Genomic DNA, 25,998 nt, shown 5'->3' with positions numbered 1-25,998 from the left:
CTTTTACCCATGACATGACAGCTGATTGCTAAATACCTCTCATGAGAAAAATACATATTCCCTTCTCCACCGGAGGGGGTGGGGACAGTTACAAGACTTGATCACACTATGGAAATGGTTAATATCAGGGAATGCAAACAGGAGAAGGTGTAAAGCTCACATATGGGAAGACACTGAGAGCAATAAATGGCACCCATCATTCAGGGCTGACTTGAAGAAATCTCTGTCAAGCTGAATGATATATAGTATTTTTTAATGGCTCAAGAAAAATACAATGACATTATTCTCTGTCTATACCTCAGTTTTCTGGTAATTTTTTGTTCTGCCACACATTCTATGTGCTAATTACAAATGAGCCATTGGTTAGTGAGCTGAGAAAACTGATGTGAAGCACTTTCAATCTCACTGCCTTTTCTGGGTACAGCTTTGGCCAATTTTAGTTAAGTTATGGAGTCCCATAAATTCTCTAAGTATTAAAACAAAACAGGGTTTCCTTGTTGGCAGTGTTAGAATCTGCCTGCCAATGCAGAGGACACGGTTCGAACCCTGGTCTGGGAAGATCCCATATGCTGTGGGGCAACTAAGCCCACGTGCCACAACTACTAAGCCTGTGCTTTAGAGCCCACAAGCCACAACTACTGATCCCATGCACCACAACTACTGAAGTCTGCGTGCCTAGACCCTGTGCTCTGCAACAAGAGAATCCACCGCAAGGAGAAGCCCGCACATCACAATGAAGAGTAGCCCCTGTTCGCCCCAACTAGAGAAAACCCACGCACAACAACGAAGACCCAATGCAGCCAAAAATAAATAAATAAATAATAAATAAATAAATAAATAAATAGAACAAAACAAACAAAGAAGTTTCTTTCCTTATTCCAAGGACCCAATGCGCAGATCATTATATTTTATAAAATAAAATTTTATAGGAATATGATGGTAGGAAGGTCATTAACTGCACAAAAACAAACTGAGAAAGATCTACTTTGATAATGTATTGCTTAGTTTATTGCAGGGGGTGGGAGGGGGCAGTCAATCTATAGGACTTTTGAAAGGAACAGAGAATTATTATTTCCAAATGGAATATATTTATTTGTAACTTTCTCCTTAGATGCTTGCTCTAGTTTCCAGTTATTTTATTTAAATTTTAAGTAACTGTCCCTTGTCACTGTTAAATATACTGCAAAGACAGCCTTTAGTCTGACTATTGTTTTGTTTGGTCTGTGGTTTTTACAACTTTTTTTTTTTAATGAATATATCACTTAAAGATCTGGAGATATTACATGCAAATCCAGGTTTCTAGATGCTCTTGAAAAATTAATCTTCTAACTCCAGCCCTACCTTCCCCCATGACACCAGGGCGGAGTTGCAAAGCAGATTCCCTTGCAGAGAAGGTGTGTAAGCTCATCTTGCCACTGTCCGCATCCCCACCATTTGACTCATTTACACTACCCCCTAGTGCCACAGATATTTGGGTTTGCCACCTTCAAGGTAGTCCATTATTAGTGGAAGTGATTTTTTAGGGAAATGGGCCTGATGATCGGATCCCTGCTCTTGATGGAAATTTCCATGGTAATTTAGTTATATCACAATGCTCCTCATAATAATCCACCCTTCTGGGAAACCAAAGCCACAGTGGAAAAACAAAATACCAAGTGGCTGGTAATATCTACAAAACCAAATTGACTACTATGAATAATAATATAAGTGAAGGAGAAGGAGAAAGAGGAAATGGAGCAGTACAAAGAAAAAGAAGGGAATAAAAGGGAGGTTGCTGTTATTCTTTTTGTAGTAGAAAAAGAAAGGCAAGTTTAGTTAAATTTGCTATTTATTTCTTCTTAATCAGTGGTCAGTTCTCGTAACATTAGATGCAATAAATATAAAATTTTTTTCCTTTAAATAGAAACTCTACCGTGGATTCAGGAAATCACTGAGCACAGTCTGGGAGGGCCCTAAACATCAGATTAGGTGAAACTGGCTTATCACGAATACATTAACCTAGAGTTAATTTGAACAAGTTAGGGCAAACTTGCTAAGTTATTCTGCTCTGGATGTGGGGACAACACCCCTATAGCATGGCTTACAATTGAAATTCACTTTAAAGTCCAAAACCTAGAGTTAAATAAGTAACAGGAACCATCCCCAAGAATCTCCAAACCCTTTATTTAGGACATTCTTCCTCAATACTCTCACCAACTAAGAAATAGCTTGGATAACAGGTGACAATGCTCAATGTCATTATTTTCTTTATCATGGGAGGAGCACAAAAGACACTTCTTTATGTATCTCTGGAGATTTAGAGGATAGCTCTGGCAAGAAGTGAAAATAACCTTGTTATGATTAACAAACGTACCACTGGCAAGAGACAAGTCTATTGACTTCTGTTCCTCAGCAATGAAATCTAACAGCCACTCAGTTAAGACCAGCCCCAGTAAAGGCTCAAGGTTGGTGAGAGAAGTGTTTCCTTTGTGCAAGGAAGCTGATAAATCATATTCACCATGGAAAAGTTTGTCATACATCATGTCTTTTGATGGGCTATTCTTAAGAGTCCCAAGATTCCAGAGGGCCACGCAATGGGCTGGCTTGCATTAGATTTCTGCAGAGCTGGCAGCCTTCTTCTGGAAGTCTTACATTACAGGTAACCTGATGACAGGGAGGGTGGGCCACAGGCAGGCATCTCAGCTCGCCTGTGGAAGAGCCAAGCGGAGCGAGCTTGCAAGACCCGATATGCTGGGATCAATGAAACTCTCCGGGGAACTGGCTGTTCCCCTTTCAAATGCCACCTCCCTAATCTCTCCACTTGCTCAAGTCAGAATCTTCAAATCTCTGAACACGACATGAGGCTGGCATGATTAGGAAAGGCAAAGGAAGAGGACTCTCTAAATCATGGGTGGAGGCAAATGGCATTGAATTAATGGACAGTTAACAGTCAAGGTCAGAATGGAGGGATACTGCTTGGGACTGCAATTATTTCCTTTGGCCACAAGGAGAAAACAAAGTTTTTTCATATTTATTAAGGGCTTACTATATGCTGGACATGGCTCTGAGCACTAGGTCCAGGTGCCTGCCCTACAAGACCTTGACATCTATGAAGGGAAAAAAAATCACAAGAGCAAAAAGGGATGTATGTCTAAAGTCCAGGGTCATTATCTCAGATGGAGAGCACAACAGAAAAACACTAACCTGAGGATTTTCCCAGTATTTGCACACAGATTATACCGTGTGTCCTGGGTTGTGGGGAAAACAGCTCTCAAACTGTAAAGGTGTGTGAGGCTGATAATCAAGACAGACTGATCTATATTCACACACAAAAAAAGCCCTGTCCCTGGAGTCCAGCAAAAAAAGTACTTTGCCCCCAGAAGTAGTGTCCTTACCAGTCCTCTCAAAGCTCAAGTAGGTGCCGTAGAAGGCTTATCTCATCCTCATCAACAACTCCAAAAGCATTCCAGATCGGTACCTATGATTCTTCTGAATGGCCATCGAGTAATCTGTCACGTGGATATGCCACAATTTATGGAACCAGTTCCCAACTGGTGAGTGTGTAGGTTGCCTCCAATACTTTTGCCACCACAAAACCACTGCTATTCTTCATTTAACACAGAGAATTTAAAAAAAAAAAAAAAAAGGACATCCCCATAAATGAGAAATAAATGCTGGAATTCAACAGGTTCTTAAAGCTGGAAAAGACCTTTCCTAGTGCCAGCAAGGAGAGCCTATATCTGCTTGGACAGACTTAGGAAAACAGCTTGGCCAGCCTGCAGAAGTCTGCATATGGGAGGGCCTGATATCATCCTATGCCATCTATTCACATATTTGAGTAGTGGGTAATATCACAGTCCTGTGGGGCTGGAGTATGCATGCTAATAACCCAAAAGCACTAAGAGAAAAAAAAGGTAGAAGACATTTTGCTTTGCATTCTGTCAAATTATTACTTGCGGCACAACTGAACCCTCAACAAAACTATAATAAGCTCGTGAAGCAAAGGAATTCAAATTCAGACTCAGTAAACACATGTATGCCTATGACTAGCCAGGTGCTGATAGGTGCACCTACATGTGGCATGTAATCCTTACAATAAAGAAAGTATGAACATCCCTATTTGTAGGTGGAAAAAGTCAAGTTCAAAGAGATTGAACTCTCTGAGCAGGTCCAGATGCTGCTAGTAAGTTTAAGGGTTGAAATCTGCACCTAAACTTCTTGCCATTTCAAAATTACCATACTGTCAACCGGCCTGTGGCTTGAGTTCCAGCTATAATGCTAGACCAGCACTTTATTATATTAAATGTTAGGCCTCTATCAGTAAGTAACAATTACACTGTGGAAATAAGAAGAAAATCTGAAACCCAAGCCCTAAATTCTGTGTTGGTTTGGGTGTGACTGTGTGTGTGTGTCTCTGTGTGTGTGTGTGTGTGAGAGAGAGAGAGAGAGAGAGAAAGAGAGAGAAAGAGAATATGGAAGAATGTCATTGCTCTTCACTTTATTTCATTGGAAGAATTTTAAAATAGATACCATATTTTTATGGAACTGGGAGCACACATTCGTTATTGGAAACAGAGAAAGCAAAGGAAATATTTGTATATACTTTAAATATATTAATTATATTTTGGCAGTGACTCTTAGTAAAACCTGAAATTAAAAGAGAAAACAGGGCCTCCCTGGTGGCACAGTGGTTGAGAGTCCGCCTGCCAATGCAGGGGACACGGGTTCGTGCCCCGGTCAGGGAAGATCCCACATGTCGCGGAGTGGCTGGGCCTGTGAGCCATGGCCGCTGAGCCTGCATGTCCAGAGCCTGTGCTCTGCAACGGGAGAGGCCACAACAGTGAGAGGCCCACGTACCGGAAACAAAATAAAAATAAAATTAAAAAATAAGAGAAAACAACACAAAAGGATGACAAGTGATAAAATGGTACTAACAAAGTTCTTACTAAAGAATTACCAGAAGACTATGAGGTACATGTGATGCTTCTTAATGACAGCTGCTTTTGCTGCTTCCAGTTTGTGGGCAGTTTTGAAAATATAGTGTTTTTATTTTGAAAGATTGCTTTAAAATGCACAGATGCCTAAGAAATGGGTGTTGTATAATGTAGCATAAAAAATGTCCTTTGTCAGGTGGCTTCACTCCATACTACACAGGGCCTGCGAGTGTCTGTATCTCCTTCTGTCAATCAAGAGAAAGATAGTCTAGATAAGATGGTGGAGAGACTTGAACTGGGAGGGAGGGAGGCCTGGGTTCCTCTATTTACCTGACTGGTGATCAGCCATGTAACCTTTACTTCTCGAAGTTTCCTCATTTCTAAAAAGGGGTAACAGCCTTGGTTCTGAGGCTCCAAGTCGCAGGAGAGAACACTTAAAAATGTGAGATCTGTGTATAAGTGTGAGGATATATAATTTGGCTCAAAGAGTTAGGTGCTGCTATGTATAAGACACTGGTGTCCATGGTTAAGAATTTACATATTTTTAGGTGATCTCAGGAGTTACTCAAACAAATGTTCAAATGTGCTGGATTTAGACGAAATGTAGCTGGGCCTATAATAAGTCTAATTGCGAACAAGAAAGAACATGAATAAAAATATAAATACCATGTGATACACTAGTAGGATGGAATGGACATCTAATTCAATCATTTTATTCTGTAATATCTATAGCATACAGTGTAGACAACTGAACAGAAACCTAAGAAAGGAAAACCAGCTTAACCAAGGTCACTTATTAATGGCAGGCAAATGAACTGATTAGAAGCTAAGTTCTTCTAAAAACTATGTTGATTAATAATACTATCTCATCTTAAGGAAAAGAAGTAGTTTTCACCCCATTCATCCTCATCAGAGGCACAGACTGAATTCTAGAAAGATGAAGTGACTTGGCTAAGGTCATGAGGATGATCACAGTGAGAATCCAGGTTTTCTGGCTCCCAAGAGATGCTCTTTCCCATCACCACAGTGCCTACCCCTTTTTCAGGGTCCTGATACCATTGCTGTCACATGTAAGGAAATCTTACTAGGGTACTCTACAAAACATTTCCTTTACTTTTAAAAAAATTAAATTATTTATTTATTTATTTATTTATTTTTGGCTGTGTTGGGTCTTTGTTGCTTCGTGCTGGCTTTCTCTAGTTGTGGCAAGCGGGGGTTACTCTTCGTTGCGGTGCACAGGCTTCTCATTTTGGTGGCTTCTCTTGTTGTGGAGAATGGGCTCTAGGCACAGGCTTCAGTAGTTGTGGCATACAGGCTCAGCAGTTGTGGCTCGTGGGCTCAGTAGCTGTGGCTCGCAGGCCCTAGATCACAGGCTCAGTAGTTGTGGCACACGGGCTTAGTTTCCCTGCAGCATGTGGGATCTTCCTGGACCAGGGCTTGAACCCATGTCCCCTGCACTGGCAGGCGGATTCCTAACCACTGCACCAGCAGGGAAGCCCCATTTTCTTTCCTTTTAACCTACCACTTACGTAGGTCTCCCCAACCTTTCTTTTTTTGAGACAGTGTACCTCTCTGAGAGGGGGGATTTGATGGAAGATGGTTCAAAATTGCACTAAAACTGAAAAAAAGCATTAAGACTTCTGTATGAGGAGGTGGGGAGGGAGGGGAGAGGAGGAAAGATTGATGTTCCATCATGCTCCATCCCCAAGGTTCTTAAGCCATTGTAGGAGGGCATTGATTCTTCATTTAGTGGCCCCAACATGCCCAATGTCCCTCAGATGTGCTCTCTTAATATAGTAGAGCTCTGCAAATGTCAGATGAAAAACTGTTAGCTTTGAAGTTCAGTGATTGTAAACATCCAATTGGTGTGACCCCTATTCAAAAACACATCAGTGCTCCATTTATAAAATGGTTATTTTAGTGGTTCTTCAGCAAGATATTACTTAGATCAATCAACCAATATATCTTTAAGTTTACTCTAAGTTTACTCACCTGGAGTGTCCACCTCCACAATTATTAATATAAAAGAGACTAAATAGTATGACACGATTGATTAAAAAAAGCACATGGAAGAGAGATCAAGTTTTAAGCTAACACTTCTACTTTATGGTTGAAATACGAACCATGACAGAACCGCTTCTCAAACCATGAAAGAAAAGCACTAAGATAAATTTTTAGACAATTATGGGACATCCTGATGTGAAATGGTGAAAAGAAAAAGAAAGGACATAATCTAGTGGGAGGAGGGTAGTAGAATCAGAAATAGGACCAGCTACACAAAAGTCTCTGTAACTTTAGGGATGCCACTGAATCCCCATGTTCTTTCAGCTCTCCTCACTAGTAAAGTGGGAGTTGTGAAATGTGCCCTACCTAGCTCACAAAAAAGTGAGGTCAAAATGAGGGGACATGTGTGAAATTATGTTGGAATTTAGTGTTACTAATGCAGATTATTTTATAAACTCTGTACAACTGGAGAAAAGCCTGGATACTGTAACATACAAAGAGAAATTATTTCTAAAGAAAACTATTTGCCAAAGAGGGAAAAATCTGTTAAAACAATTTGAAAGCTACTTCTCAACAAGACGATGATGTTTGGAAGCATTTCTATAATCTCGGTAAACATTAAATTCTTTGACAAAATGTGTGTCACTTTGGTCTTGGGCATTCCTTGATCAACCAGTTAAAACCAGTCTTATAGGTTTCCTCCCTTATATTTAAGCTTTATTCATGTTATAATAAAATAAACTCTGAAATAGAATCAACATTCTTGTAGCTTTTTTAATTTTTAAAAGTATTTCCATGTTTTCTTAGAAAAGTTATATATAAGATTTTTTCAACATTTTTCATCAGAATCTCTTTGAAGCTAATTTAGGCCCCTAATGTGTAGTTTAGGAGGATTTGGGGAGGGAAACTTGCTTCTACATGTAATAGATATATATGTATCAATAAATTATGAATCATGTTATAGAACCCACATGCACAAATTTAACCCTTCCTTAATAGATGAGATCTTAATTTCTTTTTACACTGTGTTTGTGATTTTATTCTTTTTTTTTTTTTTTAAATCGCACCTTACTGGGACATTTATTTTTTCAAAATAATGAGACTGGTAACGTCTACATTCTGCAGACTGCAAACACATATCCTACGATTACGGTATTTTCCATTGGCGTAATGCTTTACGTTTTTCCAAAAAAAGTCTTTCACACAAAGGACCTCCCAACAGCATGAGGCAGGCTAGAACGCATCCACTGAAATTGCTAGGAGCCAGCCAGAACACAGGAGTTTGGTTCCCAGGTCAGGGCTGTTCCTGCTAAATGGCACTTTCTCTCTCTCTGGGTCAGTGTTGAATATTCCAAACCAAAATGTCCTTAGAGGACAGGGAGAAATTTTGCACCATTCAATATGGAGCGCTAAGCTTTGATGGGGGAGAGAGCCAGGGGTGGTGGGGGAGGGGTGATGGAGAAGACCCTTGTACTTGGGGATCAGGTTCAAGGACACATGGGCGCCCGGTGCTCTTACCGTCCAGGTGGCGGACTTGGCGGTGCTGGACTGCTGGAAGGACACGTCAAAGCTGTGTGGGCCCGGGTAGTCGGTGTTGGAGGGGATGGCGGGCGAAGGTGAGAGGGCGTCGAAGGTGGAGCTGGGCTGTGCGTAGGGCGAGGGCGCCGTGACGCTGTTCTGCGCGTGGTCTGTGTTGTAGGGACTGGTGGACGAGGAGCCGTTCTGGATCTGCTGGTCCATGCTGTTCAGGAGCCCCAGGTTCGTGTACTGTGGCTGCGGGACACCCAGAAACCCCCCACATTAGCCATTTAAGCTGCAGATCCTTGCTGCCAAAAAGGCATCATTTGGTGAGTGCCTTCTACAGAGTTCCACCTCACGTCTGCAACACTTCGCACTCAAGGGAAAATGACCGATTTGTCATGCATAGCTCGAAAACACCAAGAGAAACCCCAGGCGTGTGTATGTTTTGTAATGACCTGCACAGTTCACACAGCTTCACGGGCAACCTTTGGAGACTGCGGTCTCCCCGAGAGCATTTGAAAGTGGATTATGTGCTCATTCCCAAACTGGGCAAGAAGTGCCAGTGCTCTGTAGCTGCTTATGAATTCTTTAAAATAAATGAATACTGACTGCTATTTTTTTCTTCTTCTTCTTCTGTCCTGGTATTCAGAATGAAAAAGACCACTGGATAGATATGTTCTAGAGGAGACTTAAGCATCAAATTGTTTACTGAGAAAAATCAGTTGTCCTCCAAATTTCCTTTTAGTCATCATTCTAAATTCTCTCTCAGGGTACCAACTTGCCCCCAGGGACTGGATTCCTGAAGACTGGAGGGAAATGAGTAGCAGGGATAGGGAGAGGCAACTATATATATATATATATATATATATATATATATATATATATATATTTTTTTTTTTTTTTTTTTTTTTTTTTTTCTGTACGCGGGCCTCTCACTGCTGCGGCCTCTCCCGTTGCGGAGCACAGGTTCCGGACACACAGGCTCCGCGGCCATGGCCTGCGGGCCCAGCCGCTCCGCGGCACGTGGGATCCTCCGGGATCGGGGCACGAACCCGTGTCCCCTGCATCGGCAGGCGGACTCTCAACCACTGTGCCACCAGGGAAGCCCGCAACTATATATTTTAAAAGGTTACATGCTAGCAGACCATCTAAACAGCCTAATTTTTCATCTGTTTTTTCATTTTCTTTGTGGCAGTTTACTATTTTCTAAAGTAGAACATGTGTAAGAGAAATATCATCTAGTTATGATTAAAATTCTATGTTTGAAAAAATTCAGAAGTCCATTAATTCATATAGCTTCTCTGCCAGGTGTTTTATTTCTTCTAGGAAAACCAGCACCAAGTAGGTATTCAATAAGATGTTTATGGGAAGAATGATTTAACTTCTCATTTCATCGGCAAAAAATCTTTACTGTATTACTATCAGAGAGGGGAAGTGATTTGCTCAAGCATCAGCTAATAAGAAAAGAGTAGGGATTTTGAAACCAAATCTTCCAATTCCAAGTCCAGGGCCCTGCCAACACCATCACACCCGTCCGCCTGATAAGGTAATTCAAGTCATTCCTGAGTCAAATTGGACACATTTCCAGAAGGAGCCACCAGCCTGTGTACCATTTTCCCTTTGTGAAATCTTCTGACACATGGAAACCTCACTGTTTCTTCAAGTTAGCAACAGGAAAACAAATCAAAAGCAAAAAGAAGAAGGCAGTCCTGTGGGTACATATTTTATAAAGGAAATGAGGAGTCTGGCTCTTCAACTGAAATATAACAGAGTCCCAGATTAAGTCAAACTACAGAGAAGAACAAACTCACAAAGAAATGGATGCTTGAAAACAATTTTAATTCAACTTTAAGTGTAAGAAAATGATTTTACTAAACTTTAAGTATTTCACACGGGGAGGAGAAAGGACTCTGCCATTCCATTCAGTCCAAAGAGCATCTGTCTAAATGTTAACGGTTGCATGCCCATTCCATTACACGTATGCATTCGCATTCCACTGCCGGATGCCATGTCCCCATTTGCTCTTCAAATAACTATTAATCTCTTTACACTTATCCCCCTGCTGACAAGAGCAGCTGTTAGTCTCGCCTTCCCTCCCCTCTGACTTCCACAGCTCCTAGGCCTGTCCTCCATCTTTAGCTTCCCCTCTTGACAGGTGAGGCAAACTGCAGGTGAGACAGCTGTGAGAGAGAAAACTAAAACCTGAGGCCCGGACGAAGGCGTCCACACCCCTGGCTGAATGAAAGCTCTTAGGTGTCCAAGCCTGCGGCAACAGCCTAGAAAGGGGATTGAAATTATTATTTGTGTTCAAGTTAAGGGTCAGTATACAAAGCACTCCTGAGCGTCCTGTAGGAATCAGATAATGCTCCCAGAGGCGCGTGCTTCCCTAGAGCTGTACAATTAGGGAGGTAGCCGCCCCTGACAAAAGGGACAAAGAAATTCGCCAAGCACTTTCTCACAGGCAGTAAAAAGCCTGTTGGGCCAACCCTTTCCTCCTCCTTCTAGCTACACAGAATGGAACTTCAGCTAATTGTGTGCTTGGAGGAGAACAAAGAAACATGGCCCTTTGAATTTTTTTTCCAATAAATGTAAAGAGAAAAATTTGGGGACCCAGCTTTAAAAGCCAGTGAGTAAACACTCAGTGCTTCTTGAAGGACATAAGAGAAATAGAAACTCCATTTACCTCAGGGGTACAAGGACGACGTCCCTGGGACAGCAGTGAGACTGAACATATTGGGTGGCACCAAAGAAGCAGAAACTCTATTTAAAGCCATTAATAGGTGTTGATGGCTATGCTTTTACATGCCATAATTTTTAATTCCAAAAAATTAGGGTGAAATATTTTACTTCACAATAGGATTTGCTTCCAGTGCTGACGCCTCAATTTATATAATGTAAAACTAGATTTATCAGGTTTGGGCAAAGAGCTGCTGACTATTCAAGATAAAAATGCAAAAAAATATTTCATTTTAAGCTTTCCTCAAATTTTACTTTAAAGAAACAAAAGCTAAGTAGTATACTCAATTGTCTTTAAAAAAAAAAGCATACAACCAACACTAACTTTGAATTAACTAGCCTGAAACACACAGCAACAAACCCACCAAAGTAAGAATTGTATGATTAGAAATCTACTTGCAGACTTTCCATGGCCTTATTAAAAATTTATATCATAAACCTGCCATAGGAATTAGTACTTTTGAAGTTAATTTTAAAAACATTTAGTTGACAACGACCAAAAATGTTTCTTATTTGCTTATTTCTTAGATTTGAAGAGAGTGGACATGTTGACAAAGTACAATTAGAGGCAGAGGGCAGACCAGCATAGCCAAGAAGAACAAGTGTTAGGTTGGTAGGACCAGCAAAATAATTCACAGCGCCCATTGCAAAATGAAAACACAGGGCCTCTTGTTCATAAATTACTAAGTTTCATAATGGTGACAGCAGAACATTAAACAAAGCACAGGACCCTTTCATGACTGCACACTTTGCAGCCTATGAAGCTAGCTCTGTGCCAGGTTAATGTGAATAATATTTATTTCTTCTTTTCCACCAAAGTGAAGCTGGTGGGATGAAGGAAGCAGTACCTGTACTCTTTGTTTACTTCAGTAATTCCATAAACACAGAAGGGAGAAATTTGTGTTATGCTGGAATGCTACTGGGATGCCTATTTATGATGACAAGTAAAATAGTCTCCGAAGTTAGAACATGACACTCGTATGAGTACCAAAAAGTGCCCTGAGAAGAACTCTGTGGGGTCCTCTGTGTCCCATGTGTTTCTTATGCAACAAAAGCTATTAGAACATTTGAAATGTAATAGGAAGTAGATTATCCCTTTGTAATAACAAGGTATCTTGATGTTCGAATAACCTTAACATACTCTATAGGGACTCAGTGAATGAATGAACAGTGTTGTATATCTACCTTATCACGTCTGAAAGAGGAGACAGTTTTTTCTCCACAACATATAAAAGGTGAAAATGAACACGATTTCCCTGATATTTATTATAAGCCTGATAAAGTAAAACAGTGGATTTCCTTTGAATTCGAACAGATGTCTCATTTCCTATAAAATAACTTTGAAATAGAAGACACTGCCTGGACTCTAGAAAATTACCAACATCTGTAGCTGAAATGTATTCAGCTCCACCACAAACTAGCTGATCTGCCCACAGAAAGGATAAAACACGCCTTGGTCACAGAAACTTCATATACTCCGGGTAATCACAGAACACCCTGGGGGGTGTTCTAAAACATGGAGCTGGTATGGCAAGTGTAGGGATACCCAGGGGCTGAATCTCAAACTGCCTGCTTTCACCATTAGGAAAGAGCAAGTATAACTACCATTCCCAAATATAGAAAGAGGGTTTCCTTGTTGTTTGTTTTTCTCCCCCCGTAAGTAAGTTCTTTCGCATGCCCATAGTCATCTACAGACTGATTTATTTCTTCAGTTTTGATGATTAGAATTAAAATGGCAATAAAGAATAGAGATTTCTCCTGACTGGTCGTTGTTTTAAAAGTGTACTATATAAACGCAGTTCCTTTAGTTTCATTTTGTTTTTCTTCCTGGATTACATTGTTTAATGATCTTAAATTCTGAATATATTGTGGGCCTGAATTTTCTTCTCATCACCTCAGCAATAATGTATATCAGTATATATCACTGTAAACAAAACTTAATATTGAATTCATATTGAATATAAACCTGGGTTTATACCTACTTAAAGTTGACTCTGTAATTACTTTCCTGTAAAATAATTTAACATCAAAAAAGAATTCCAATCAAGTCATATGACCAGTGCAATGAAACAGACACATAGATATAATTTGCATTTCTGAAAATCTCTCTCCTCCAATGTATCTGTGTAAGAGAAATTTTATAAGTTCTTTTTCTCGCCTTTCCTAGATATTACTATCTGTAATAGCTAAATTTGTGGTAATGATAGTCAATAATATATGGCAAGAGATTAATAAAAAATGGGAATGCAGACCATATCAGGCATAGGAGAGGTTACTTTGGAAACATATAATCAATTTATTTACCTCAATTCAAATGGATCCTTGTCACAGGAAACAATAACTTGCCCAAATTTCATTTGAAAAAAATTATATTTATAGTCCTTGACTGACTGTTAGAGGAGGCTAGGGAATTAAACATTCTTCAGTGCTCCTTTTATTCGTGAATGGACTCTAGTAATGCAGAAGAACTCTGAACTTAGACTTGGGTAACATGGGGTTTAAGGCCCAACACTGCCACTAATTTGCCATCTACCCCTGGACAACGTACTTAAACAACCTGGACCTTAGTTTCCTATAAAGTAAAATCTGTATAAAATTGAGGAGATTGAATCTGATGATCAAACATAAATGGTGCACCAGTTCTAACATTTTTCTAGGGATGACCATTCTCATCTACAATACCATGTAAAAATAATGTCATGAGATTGCTTTCAAAAAATGAAATAACTTTTTTTTTCTTCATACAGATTTGCCAGACCAAACTTACAAAACCAAATTATTTCAGGCAGCATATATAGTTTCCTCAGCTAATATAACCTTTCACCTCAGCCTTCATGGAAGAGCTTTCTGAACACTCTAAAGCCCCTCCTGGGGAAAGAAAACAGCTTTCTTCATGACCCTGGCTTTGCAAAGCCTCCATTGGATTATGCTCTAGCAGACAGTACTACATTTTTATCCCCAAATATTGGCAGAATAGTGACTTTTAAACAAGCACTGCCTGAGGGAGAAATGCTTGTCATTTTTTAGTCTTCTACCACCTGCCTCACCTCAAAGAATGATGGTTTGTTTTATGCTAGAATTAAACACAATTGATTGAATGTGCTTCATTTGAGGTCAAGAAGATATTTATATTCTAATGTTAAATTAAAGCACCATCTTTTCACCTTAAGAATGTATTTAGCATCACGTTTTTCTCAAAACCAGGTTTTGTTAGATATAAAATATTTCACTTCTTTTGTCTTCCAAATGATCCTAGAAAGTGAGTGGAGGTAAAATATACTCATACCTTATAACGAACAAAATGTAAAAATAAAGCATTAAAACCCACAAACCTAGAAAAACAGCCTGCAAAGAGCTTACTAGAATGTGTTATGCTCTGAAACAAAGTGTCAAGATTCCTCTGAGGTCCAAGATTCCATAATTTAGGAGAGAGCTCCCTAAAAGCTCCAGCCAAGGATGAGAAGGGCAGGTGAGACAAATAAATACAAAGTTGGCTAATCAGGTAGACAACAGTGTCAACAAATATTAGCCATACTACTTGAAAAGTTAGGAAGTGTGAAACGTAGAGAAGCTATAACTCAATCCAAATTTAGCTAAATTACACTGTGTAGAGCTCAATTAAGGAAAAATAAACTTTAAATTCTATGATTTCATTAAGTACTCCCTTTCAGTAATAATGACAAATAAATAAAATTATAATCAAGAACATCTCAATTCTAAAAAAAACCTGACATCACCATTACATACCAAGGAAGCATTGGGCTTAGCAGAAAGGTATAATTTTAATATTCAGTAATTCTTGATCAAAATAATAGGGAAATGTATACAGAGTTTCAGTCTCTTTAAAGTGAACCAGGAATTATTTATTAAAGTTGGGTCAAAAATGTGTTTGAGGAAAGTTTCAATCTATAACAATCCCTGTCTTAATAGTTTTTTAAGCAGATATGGTAATGCTAAGAGAAGAAAGTACACAGTAATGGAGATCTTTAGTGATGGGTTATACCATCTATATGGAAAGCATACCATGGTAAATTTAGAACTCATCAATAATGCTTTGCTGGTTTTTAAAGTGAGTTTAAAATATTTAAACATAACTTTGATAATGTATCTGTCTAAACTATATCAGAAATTATGACTTAAAACACTGGGGTGATTAAATGTGATTAATGTTTTATCACAGGAGGTAGTTTTGCTCACCATGATATGAAACTGAAGACATGTCAATTTCAATAAAATAATGGTGACAATCAAGATTAAAAAAGTCTGAACCCTATTTAGCATCTACATTTTAATCCTCTGGGAGAAGAATCTTAGCTATTACTACTACTACTATCACACCTCCTCCTCTGCTACTACCACTAAGTTCTCTCTGAGCCTTACTATGTTCCTCATAGTGCTTAAGTGCTTTGCACATATTTACTCATTTAATTCTCATGAGTTAAGTGGAATTATTAGCCCGTGTTTTATACATATTTTACAGATGAGGAAACTAAAGCTCCACAAGATTAAGTGCTCAGGGTAGTAAGTGACAGAGCTCAGATGTGAAACCAGTATATCTGTCTTGAGATTTACCCACTTTCTTAAGTATCCTTCACTTGGAGTCACTCAGATTTCTGCTTGGAATATTTATGTAAGAGTTACATTCCCAGAGATAAACCCACGCACGTATGGTCAACTAATCTATGACAAAGGAGGCAAGGATATACAATGGAGAAAAGACAGCCTCTTCAATAACTGGTGATGGGAAACTGGACAGCTACATGTAAAAGAATGAAATTACAACACTCCCAAACACCATACACAAAAATAAACTCAAAATGGATTAAAGAATTAAATGTAAGACGGGACGCTATAAAACTCTTAGAGGAAAACATAGGAAGAACTCTCTTTGACATAAATCACAGCAAGATCTTTTTTGACCCACCTCCTAGAGTAATGGAAATAAAAATAAAAATAAACAAATGGGACCTAATGAAACTTAAAAGCTTTTGCACAGCAAAGGAAACTATAAACAAGATGAAAAGACAACCCTCACAATGGGAGAAAATATTTGCAAGAGAATCAACAGACAAAGGTTTAATCTCCAAAATATATAAACAGCTCATGCAGCTCAACAACAAAGAAACAAACAACCAAATCAAAAAATAGGCAGAAGACCTCAATAGACATTTCTCCAAAGAGGACATACAGATGGCCAAGAGGCACATGAAAAGCTGCTCAACATCACTAATTATTAGAGAAATGCAAATCAAAACTACAGTGAGGTATCACCTCACACCTGTCAGAATGGTCATCATCAAAAAGTCTACAAACAATAAATGCTGGAGAGGGTGGGGAGAAAAGGGAACCCTCTTGCTCTGTTGGTGGGAATGTAAATTGATACAGCCACTATGGAGAACAGTATGCAGGTTCCTTAAAAGACTAAAACTAGAATTACCATATGACCCAGCAATTCCACTACTGGGCATATACCCAGAGAAAACCATAATTCAAAAAACACATGCACCCCAATGTTCATTGTGGCACTATTTATAATAACCAGGACATGGAAGCAACCTAAGTGTCCATCAGCAGACGAATGGATAAAGAAGAAGTGGTACATATATACAATGGAATATAACTCAGCCATAAAAAGGAATGAAATTGGGTCATTTGTAGAGATGTGGATGGACCTAGAGACTGTCATACAGAGTGAAGTAATTCAGAAAGAGAAAAACAATTATCGTATGTTAATGCATATATGTGGAATCTAGAAAAATGGTAAAGATGAACCGGTGTGCAAGGTAGAAATAGAGACATAGATGTAGAGAACAAATGTATGGACACCAAGGGGAGAAAGCGGGCGGAGTGTGTGTGGGGGGTGGTGTGTGTTGGTGGTGGTGTGATGAATTGGGAGATTGGGATTGACATATATACTCTAATATGTATAAAATGGATAACTAATAAGAACCTGCTGTATTAAAAAAATAAAATAAAATTCAAAAGAAAAAGATAAATGAGTTACATTCAATGAAAGTGTACTTATTTTATATCTAAAGAAAATATTTTCCACTCATTAAAGACAGGGTATAAAACTTTAGCCATTCTTTTGGAGACCCAGCTCCTTGGACCTAGCACCAGAAACTCCCTGAAGATCTGATCATGTCACCCTCATGCTTGAACACATTGAGCAGGTTTCTAATCTCTTAGAACACAAGCCTCAAATCTCTAAACTGCCCTACACCATACTATTTGAAACCGTCCTCTTTGCTCACTAAAGAATAACATTCCTTCAGTTTTTCAAAGGCAAACTTTTTCAGTCCTCAAGTCTTTTACACCTGCAGGCTGTTTCCCAACTCATCTTTCAGTTTTAGCTTCAATGTCATTTCCAAGTCAAAGCCTTCCTGGAGGATCCAGAGAGGTATTCTTTGTTTCACATGGTCAGGGCACAGTAACTTTCCCCTTTGTATCACATAATTATAATTGAAAATTAATTATCTGTATAAGTACCTTTTAATGTTCGTCTTCTCTGCTAAACAATTATGAGAGATGATATCTGTTTAGTGTTGAGTATCATATCTGGAACCATGGCTGGGACATTGTAGGTGTTCAGCAAATATTAAAGAATAAACGCAAAACATTTCAAAATAAAAATCACCTTCGGACAGTATATTTTGTTCTCACTCAACTATAACCCAAACAAGTATTGCTTTTTTACTCTGAAGTAAGTCTGTCTCCAAATCAGAGTCACCTCTTTACATACTACTGCCCTTGAATGTTACAGTGCATCTCCAAATAATCTCAGTGACCTTTACTTTGTGTTTTGATTTGTTCTGGTAGGTGGAAATTGTGCTTTTAGCTTCAGCTGTTATGGGAACTAGTAGCAGAATAGCCAGTCCTGTCACTCACAAGGCCATGAGTAATACTTGGTAGTTCACACCTAGTTGGGAAGTTTATTAATGAGCTTCTACTTCCTTGAAACAAACACATACATATTTTTGTGCCAAGGCAGTGTTTCTTACCTGATATTCTAGATTTTGTTTCTCATGCATCTAGGTCAGCAATAAGAATACAAATCTTTGTGGTCATATAATGATTTACTTCCTGCGGACAGAGAAACCACCCAGACACAAGCCTCGAGTAAGATGTTAGTTTCTGATAGAAAGGCCACAAAATTGGTCCCTCCCTCTCTAATTTCCATGATTTTCTGCCCAGTTAGCTAGAATTCAGTTTAGAATAATGCCATAATTAAGGGCTTACAAAAGTATGTTTTGAGGAACTGAGATTGTAGTTTATCAGACTTACAAAGCATTTCTTGTAAATGGTCTAAATTCATGACTTCATTTCCCAGACTTTATCACACTCACACACACACAGACACACACACACAGGTTGAAACACTAGCCTTTATTTGCAAATGGAAAACTAAAACATGCAATAAGGACTATACTACTCAATCTTACTATTCTGTACATATTCAAATGAGGAACACTGTTTTTTAAGTTCTAATTTGCTTTTGCTTGTCAAGTTCTTTGCTGATTGCTACACTTTTCATTTTATTTGAGATAAAGTTTTCAGTGACTTACTATGTTTTGTAATTAGACATGGTGACTTATGTAACATTGAAGTGTTCCTTTAAGATTCACTTTTAACTGCAAAGTAAAACTAAAGTTTCCAGCTATGCCAAAGACATGCCTTACTTTGAAAAGACACTCATCTATTCATTTCATTCTATTTACCCCATTATGAAAGTAACAATCAATCAATCAGTTTAATAATTACAACAGCTCATTAGTGTCTTATTTGGACAGAAAAAAAAAAAAACCTGAGGCACCACGTTTAAGAACAAAATGACTTAAAGTTTTCTCAGGCATCCTTTAGTAATAACACCATAGAAAATAAAATGTGAAAGTGTTTGCAAATCATCAAGCTTATTCACCCAGAGCAAACCACCCACATCCCTGGTGATGATTGAGAGACATCAGGAGACAAAATGAATGAAGGGAATGGTGTGGAAGCAAGTAAACACATTTAAAAAGTGACTGCAAAGCAAGATAAAAATCTAATCGGTTCCGTTTTGTAGAAAAATCAAACACATTCTCTGTTCTCCTGGGTAATCAATTAAGTGAAAGCAGTACACTTTACACTGTTTACATCTGTTAGAGAACAATCATTCCTTACTCAGTAAACTGCCCTGTCTTTCAAAAACTTTCTTACCACTTGAAGTATAATGGAAATAAATATCTGGACTCATAAAAAAAAAAAAAAAAAAAAGACTTACAAGATGTCAGAGAAAACCATATGATTCAGAACATCCAGGTGGAGACCAGGCTTGTACAGTGTGTGCAATTGCTTTGCATTCTGCACAGATCAGTTACCAACAGCCATTTCTGTAGGTATTTATGCCATATTTTTATCTGAAGATAACCCTCCAAGCAGCAGCAACAAACGCATGCTTCCGTCACATTCAGGAACATTATTTGGTGACCCCAGGGAGGATACAGAGATAAATACCACATATCCTCTTCTCTCCAACCGTTTCCAGTCCAGAGACTAGGAGAGCAATGAGGGAGGAACAGAGAAGTACAAAGAGTTCAGAGGAAGTCGGGTGATTCTGAATGGGGGGGCGGTGGAATCTGAGACATTTTTAAGAGTGAAGCAGGCCCCTAGCAAGGCTTTAAAAACTGGAAAGGATCTGACCTGAAGGTAAATATTTGAGGGGTAGAGTTGGCGTATAGAGAGAAGGCAGGAAAAGTAACTTCTCTGAATTCTCACTATTCTGATTTTCAGGCTTTCAAGCACTTTGGGATTATCTACTGAAATAATTTCCCAGGCCTAAGGCTTATTATGGGCTTTCTACTTTATCCAGTGTTACCATTTCTCTCTGTGTAGATCTTGTGGAGTCCTCAACTTTAGTCTGGTGACAGAGTCTCAAATGGTCTATTTAAAAGTAATCAAGCCATTCCCAAAACATCTGATGTTGCCCTTTGAGAGAGTAATGGTTTTCCTTTTAATTCTGATTCCATCAATAGAGTGACACTAATCCAGACTGATTTGAGTAAACAGGGCATATTCCCCATTGTCTCTGTGATCTGAGAAAGAATGAACTTGAGAAAGATCGCTGCCTGGATTGGAAATGGCCCCTTTGGGTGTTTTGCGCAAGCTTAAAAGGAAAAAGAAAATGCCTGTACAGAGTTCTTTCCAAGGCAAGCTCACTTTGGGGGTGGTAATGCTCATAGGGGTATTATACTAAACTGCACCTATTAGTGGCTTTAGCAGCAATAAGAAAGTAGAACTATTTCTTTTGTAGTGTTTCCAGAAGAGCTGATGAGAGTGTTTCATAAATTTCCGCCCCTGGCAACACACCACAGCTTGACTCAAAATTCCCTCTTTCAGCTTTTATAAGGAAATCTTTTTTTTTTTTTTGTCCCATTTAAGAAACACAGACAACATGCAATTCAGATCACAAGTTTTGCATAAGATATCAGTTTACACTCTACACACATCCACTGACATTCCAAAAATGTTTTATTGTTGCCAGTTATTCCCTTAGCTAGAATCAACATGTGCTTTATCTTAACACTAGTTACTGAATTTTACATTGACAGGTAAATACTATCTGGGGAAGCTATCTCAGAATTTACAGGACGGTTCAATTTTACTATGTCTTTGGAAAAGAGACTGAAACAGAATAAAGTCAGTCATTATTTCAAACATGAAATAAATTTAGAAAGAAGAACTTTCTAAGACTTTTTTTTGCAGAAAATGGAAAGGAATGCTTTGGGGTTAGGACAGGGGTGCTACAATATCAGACCCAATAAAAAAAAAAATCAAGTGTGGGGAAGCATAAAGTACTGTTTCTGAAAAGACTTTACAGAAATTTCAGGTAAGTAATTTTTTCTGCAAAGGAGGTTGTATAACAAAAGGGTCATCTGTGGAACTTCACTACTTCCCCTAATATTTGCAGAGTTACAGGCAGAACAAAACACATTTCAACAAAATTCACTTTGTGTTAGAAGAGGATTAAGTTTGGTAAGGACGAGAAAGGAAAGAGATACAATCTTGGACATCCCCTCATTTATCATAGAGCATCGTTCTCCTTCCTACCCACTCCCTTTGCCTTTAAATCAAGTGACTGAGTTACCTTCCCCAAGAACCTACCCTTGCCTACCCCACCATTATCTTTTAAATTGCCTACATTTTCTTCCTGGGTGAAATGGATGAAGGAGATTGTGGAAGGTGATGATATGAAGAGAAGTAAAGACATACCTTCCACCAATATTTCTGTTCAAATCTTAAATGAAAATGTATATCCTTGTCCAAAGTGAAATTTGACAAATTTATGGCAAAGATTTTTAAACTTGTGATACCAAGATCTTGATTTTGTATCGTTATTGTTTTGGGGTAAATTTGGGGGGTTGTTTCTTAAATGATACATTCATATTTAGGTCTGCTCTATTATTTCCCAGTTGGGATTCTCATCTTGAACAAAAGTCATACTTGGCATATTGTGTCACATTTAGCTCCAGGATCACCCTCTGCTTTTAGAGCAGTGATCAGGGAAGAGAGCTTTCCCATCCTGATTCTAAGATGACTATTTAATAAGTATAGTTAATCCTAATTAACATAGAAAATCAGTCTAGGGTTTGTTCCTAGCTTTGATTACTTTAAGAATGTAATTACCAAGGCCCTGTAAGAGTGAGACACCTTATCTATCTCTATAGAGGTCTAAGGAATGGGAACAGGATACAATTAACTTTGCCCAGACCAAGCAATCATTTGGGCTAATTTTTCTCCCTTCTTGCAGGATGACACTTGTCACTCCTAGAGCATGTAGAAAAAGTTTTGAATCTCGAATTCTGAACACTGCCCATGCTTTCAGAATATTCATGGGTTCTAGCTCTCAGTGAGATAAAAGCCCTTGTCATCTTTATTTGCTGCTTCTTATAAAAGCTTTCCATTTTGACATACATATTAAATATAGATCACAGTTTAAATCAACATTCTCTTTTCAAGTCAATATAGCATGCTCTTTCATTTGGTCCTGTGCAGTTATTCTTTGTATTTTTATTAATTTTCTACCTTCTACCCAGAATGACCTTCCTTCCTCTCCCTGTGGCTAAATTCTAGTTCTCAAACTATGTGAAATATTACCTTCGTCATGAGCAGGTTTGACCCATTTCGCTGTCTTTGAGAGCCTTTGGTGTCTCTTACCACATTCTGTTTTAAACTGGAGTCACTTATGAATACCTTATGTACACACTAGGATTGTGAATTCTCAGAGGCTAGTGGCTTGCAACTTACTTATTTCTGCTTTCCTTCCAGTGCCTGGCACAAGCACCATGACTGCACTTAACTAGCTCTCAATAAGTGTTGAGTTGTAAGGAAATGCTCCTTTTTGTAAGGGAAATAATCTAAATGATTTGTGGCTGGGATATCAAAGACACTGTATCTAGTTTATAACCAAATATATACTACTTTTTTATTTTGGGGTGGGGAGTGGGGAGATATAATAAAATAAATAGTGGGTCTTTACTTACAGGATGACCATACATGTTATCTTCTAAGTGGAATACTTTTGGGTACTATTAATAATTACACTTAAATAACAGGAGTAAATAGGGACAAACCAAGACCAATAGTTCCCAACTTCTCTATGGCAGGAACCATAGCTATTAAAGAGAGCTACGGGCAGGGAAAACACAAGTTTCATGAGACTTTAGAAACAATCCATTTCTACCCTTTCAAAAGGTTCCAGAGAAGTGATGGATATTCTTACAAAATGAGCACCCAATGTGCAATTCAGAGAAATGCATTTTTATACTTCTAGGCAGCCTTGAACAAAGCCATTTATCCCCACCAAGTGCACCTTAGTGCAGCCCCAATTACACCATTCCTTTGTTTAAAACCTTTCCATGGTTTATCATTGCCACTATATTAAATGTGTTATGGTGCTCCGTGAGCCACTCTACCTTGCAATTCTACCTTTACTTTCTAATTCTTTCATACTTTCAGTTCCATCAGAACTATCTGACATTTCTGAGTACCCCAGTATTCACCCTACTTCTGTGCCTCTGCTGATGCTTGTTTCTTCACCTGAAGTCCCCCTTCCCTCATTTATTTCTAAAACTTTAGAAAGTTCTACTTGTCCTTCCAAGTGAATCTGCATCACACATATACATGTAGACTTTTGTGATCCTCCTGCTTTGAGATACTCTCTTTCTCTTTGATCCTTTATATTATCTCGCTCACATTTCTCATATGACACTTAAGATCTCTCCTGTATTAATTATAACTGTATGTATTCATTCCCCCCATGAACTGTAACTTATCAGTGTAGGAACCCTTTCTTACTCATTTTTGTATCCTATGTACCATCTTATATATAACTGATGCTCAGTTAACATTTATTTACAAAGAGTAAGTCTATAGTCCTTTTTCTAACCTAAGTTTCTCTTCCTCAATACTACTCCTCATGAATATTAACAAATTTCAACTTAAAGGTATAAGTGAAAATTATAAAATGTCTATAGAGATAACACATTAATAAGCCACAGGTCCCTATTCTCTTGTGCCTCCAAATTGTGTTCTTAAGAGAAGATCTGGAATAAGATTTATAGCTTAACTCTTGTATCAACTGTTTTACCTTGACATTTCAATCCATTCTCTTCCAGAACCAAAATCCACAACCCTACTGGATATCCTTCACAGGCAACTCATTCCCTAAACTGACACTGAACAATGACGCTGTATCAGTCGTCTGACTTTTTGCTCATCGTATATTTAAATGAAAATTCTCAGTCCATTGGACTTGGAAAATCTTTCATTTTCAAGACAGTAAGATGTTTATGGAAATAACCAAGTCATTTTTCACTGTGGTGTCTTTTGGGTATCTGTGTTCGCTCTTCCTTATTTACTGACATAAAACAATTAGAAGTTTAAAATGTATTCAACAGAGGAAAAGTTTAATTTCACACTGTTACTGTGAAGGGAGGATTTTTATCCATTCCTCTCTATCTCACAAGCACAAGTCCTTCCCAATGTAATTACATGCACCTCAAAGAAAGCTTGGGTACACTGTGGTAACATAGTTCTCAACTGTTTGACCCATATCTTTCCTTGATAAACATAAAATCTCATGACCTCAAATATATACTCCCTCCCTTAATAGGAAGAACATAGAATCTAAATTCTGTAATTGGGGTGGTGGTGGTGGTGGTGGGATGAACTGGGAGATTGGGATTGACATATATACACTAATATGTATAAAATAGATAACTAATAAGAACCTGCTGTATAAAAAATACAATAAAATTCAAAAAAAATTTTCAAAGTGGAAAAAATAAAATACATGAAACAATTGATAAAATAAAAAGAAACCAAATTCTGTATATGCTTATTGTCTAAGAAAATTTTAACAAACTTTGTATTCAGAAAATATATATGGTGTGATGAAAGAACAACCAATATTTTTTTGATTACTATAGTTAACCAGCCATTCATTCATACTTCCTATTGTACACTCCACATCCCCGTTGAGGATCACTGCTCTTCTAGAAAACAAAACAAACCAAACATGCTTTTTCCTTATCTAGGTAAAGGATAAGTGATTTATTATCACCACTCATTTTTCCAATAACAGTGAAGGAAAGTATGATCTATGATCTGTGATCTAAGATCTCTTTCTCCCAGTCCCCTCTGGGCTTGCGGGCAACCAATTGTAAAACAGGTAGTGCAATCTAAGACCACAGCATGGAGTGAGGAACGTAGCCTGGCTGACACCCGAATTAAGTCTGCTGCTTCTGCTTCTTACCTACTGTGATTTTGCCTATGGTGCTAAGTATCTCAGAGGTGCAACTTGGGAAAGCTAAAAAGAATACATTTATTAACTATAAAGAGAAAAACCACTCCCATGGGAAAAAATGTGAGTCAGCCTTTGGAAACAGTATTAGAACATGAAAGACTATTTTCCTTGCCAATGCAGGCCCAGAGGTCAATTAATTGGCAATGACCTGAACACTCAGAGTTTATACTGCCGCCTCAGCACTTTTCTTCTTACTCTCAACTAGATTTGCATACCAGTTCTTTACGGAAACTTCTTTTTGGAGCACTTATCATGAATCACAGTGGCCCTTTTTAGAGTGTATTTCTGTCTAAAGAGAAAAAGTTAAGTAAACAGGGACTCATTTTTATATCTATAGCTCTCTCAACTACAAAAAGAGAAATCATTAACCTTGATTTGTAAAATGAGGTGATTCATTATATGAGTTGAAGTCATGAATGTTGTAACCCATTCACCAAAGTACCTTTCCATCTTCATACAGAAGCCCAGATGGGGATTTTTAATAAAATGTCATTCTTCTAAGGAGGAGTTTGAGGGCTCTAAAATACTCTCTCCCTCTCTCTCTCTCTCTCTCTGTCTCTTTGTCTATCTGTCACACACACACACACACACACACACACACACACACACACACACACACAGCCCAGGTTTTCTGGCAAGAAAATGGAACTAAAACTTAATCTATGAACCATTTCCTTTCTTTAGTGCCTCGCTCTCCAAGTATGAGACCAATCCCAGAGGCTGTATCATTCCAGCCTGGCGCACTGGAAAGGTGCTTGTTTGAGGCCTCTTCATTGCAACCCAAGGGTGGAAACTTAAGCCCTGCCTGTTATATCCTGCTCACCTTCCCCTCCCTTCTGGACCCTTTCCTGTTCAGTAACAGCTTTCCCAAATTCAGCTCTGCTTGGGGGAAAGAACTAGAAAATTGTGGAAAGGGGGAAAGGGGAGGAACAGTGTTCTTATATCGTTTTTGAGTTACCAATCCAAAGAATTTGCTATCAA

The 25,998-nt window shown here is 38.4% G+C and overlaps 1 protein-coding gene across 5 annotated transcripts in view; it reads right to left on the bottom strand.

Moving 5' to 3' along the window:
• Nucleotides 1-25,998, bottom strand: part of TP63 (tumor protein p63) — a 209,363-nt gene that overhangs the window by 68,503 nt on the left and 114,862 nt on the right. For 4 of the 5 annotated variants that reach the window (XM_060100122.1, XM_060100123.1, XM_060100124.1 and 1 more), the window contains exon 4: nucleotides 8,436-8,690. In XM_060100122.1, coding sequence (XP_059956105.1) covers nucleotides 8,436-8,690 — 255 coding nt within the window. Of the gene's footprint in view, nucleotides 1-8,435; nucleotides 8,691-25,998 lie in introns of those variants that run through there. The other variant, XM_060100126.1, reaches the window with a different exon arrangement.

The sequence above is a fragment of the Mesoplodon densirostris genome, chromosome 5 (assembly GCF_025265405.1).
Source record: "Mesoplodon densirostris isolate mMesDen1 chromosome 5, mMesDen1 primary haplotype, whole genome shotgun sequence".
NCBI lineage: Eukaryota > Metazoa > Chordata > Mammalia > Artiodactyla > Ziphiidae > Mesoplodon > Mesoplodon densirostris.
The sequence above is the reverse complement of the archived record's forward strand: the minus strand, read 5'-3'. Positions and strand labels throughout refer to the sequence as shown.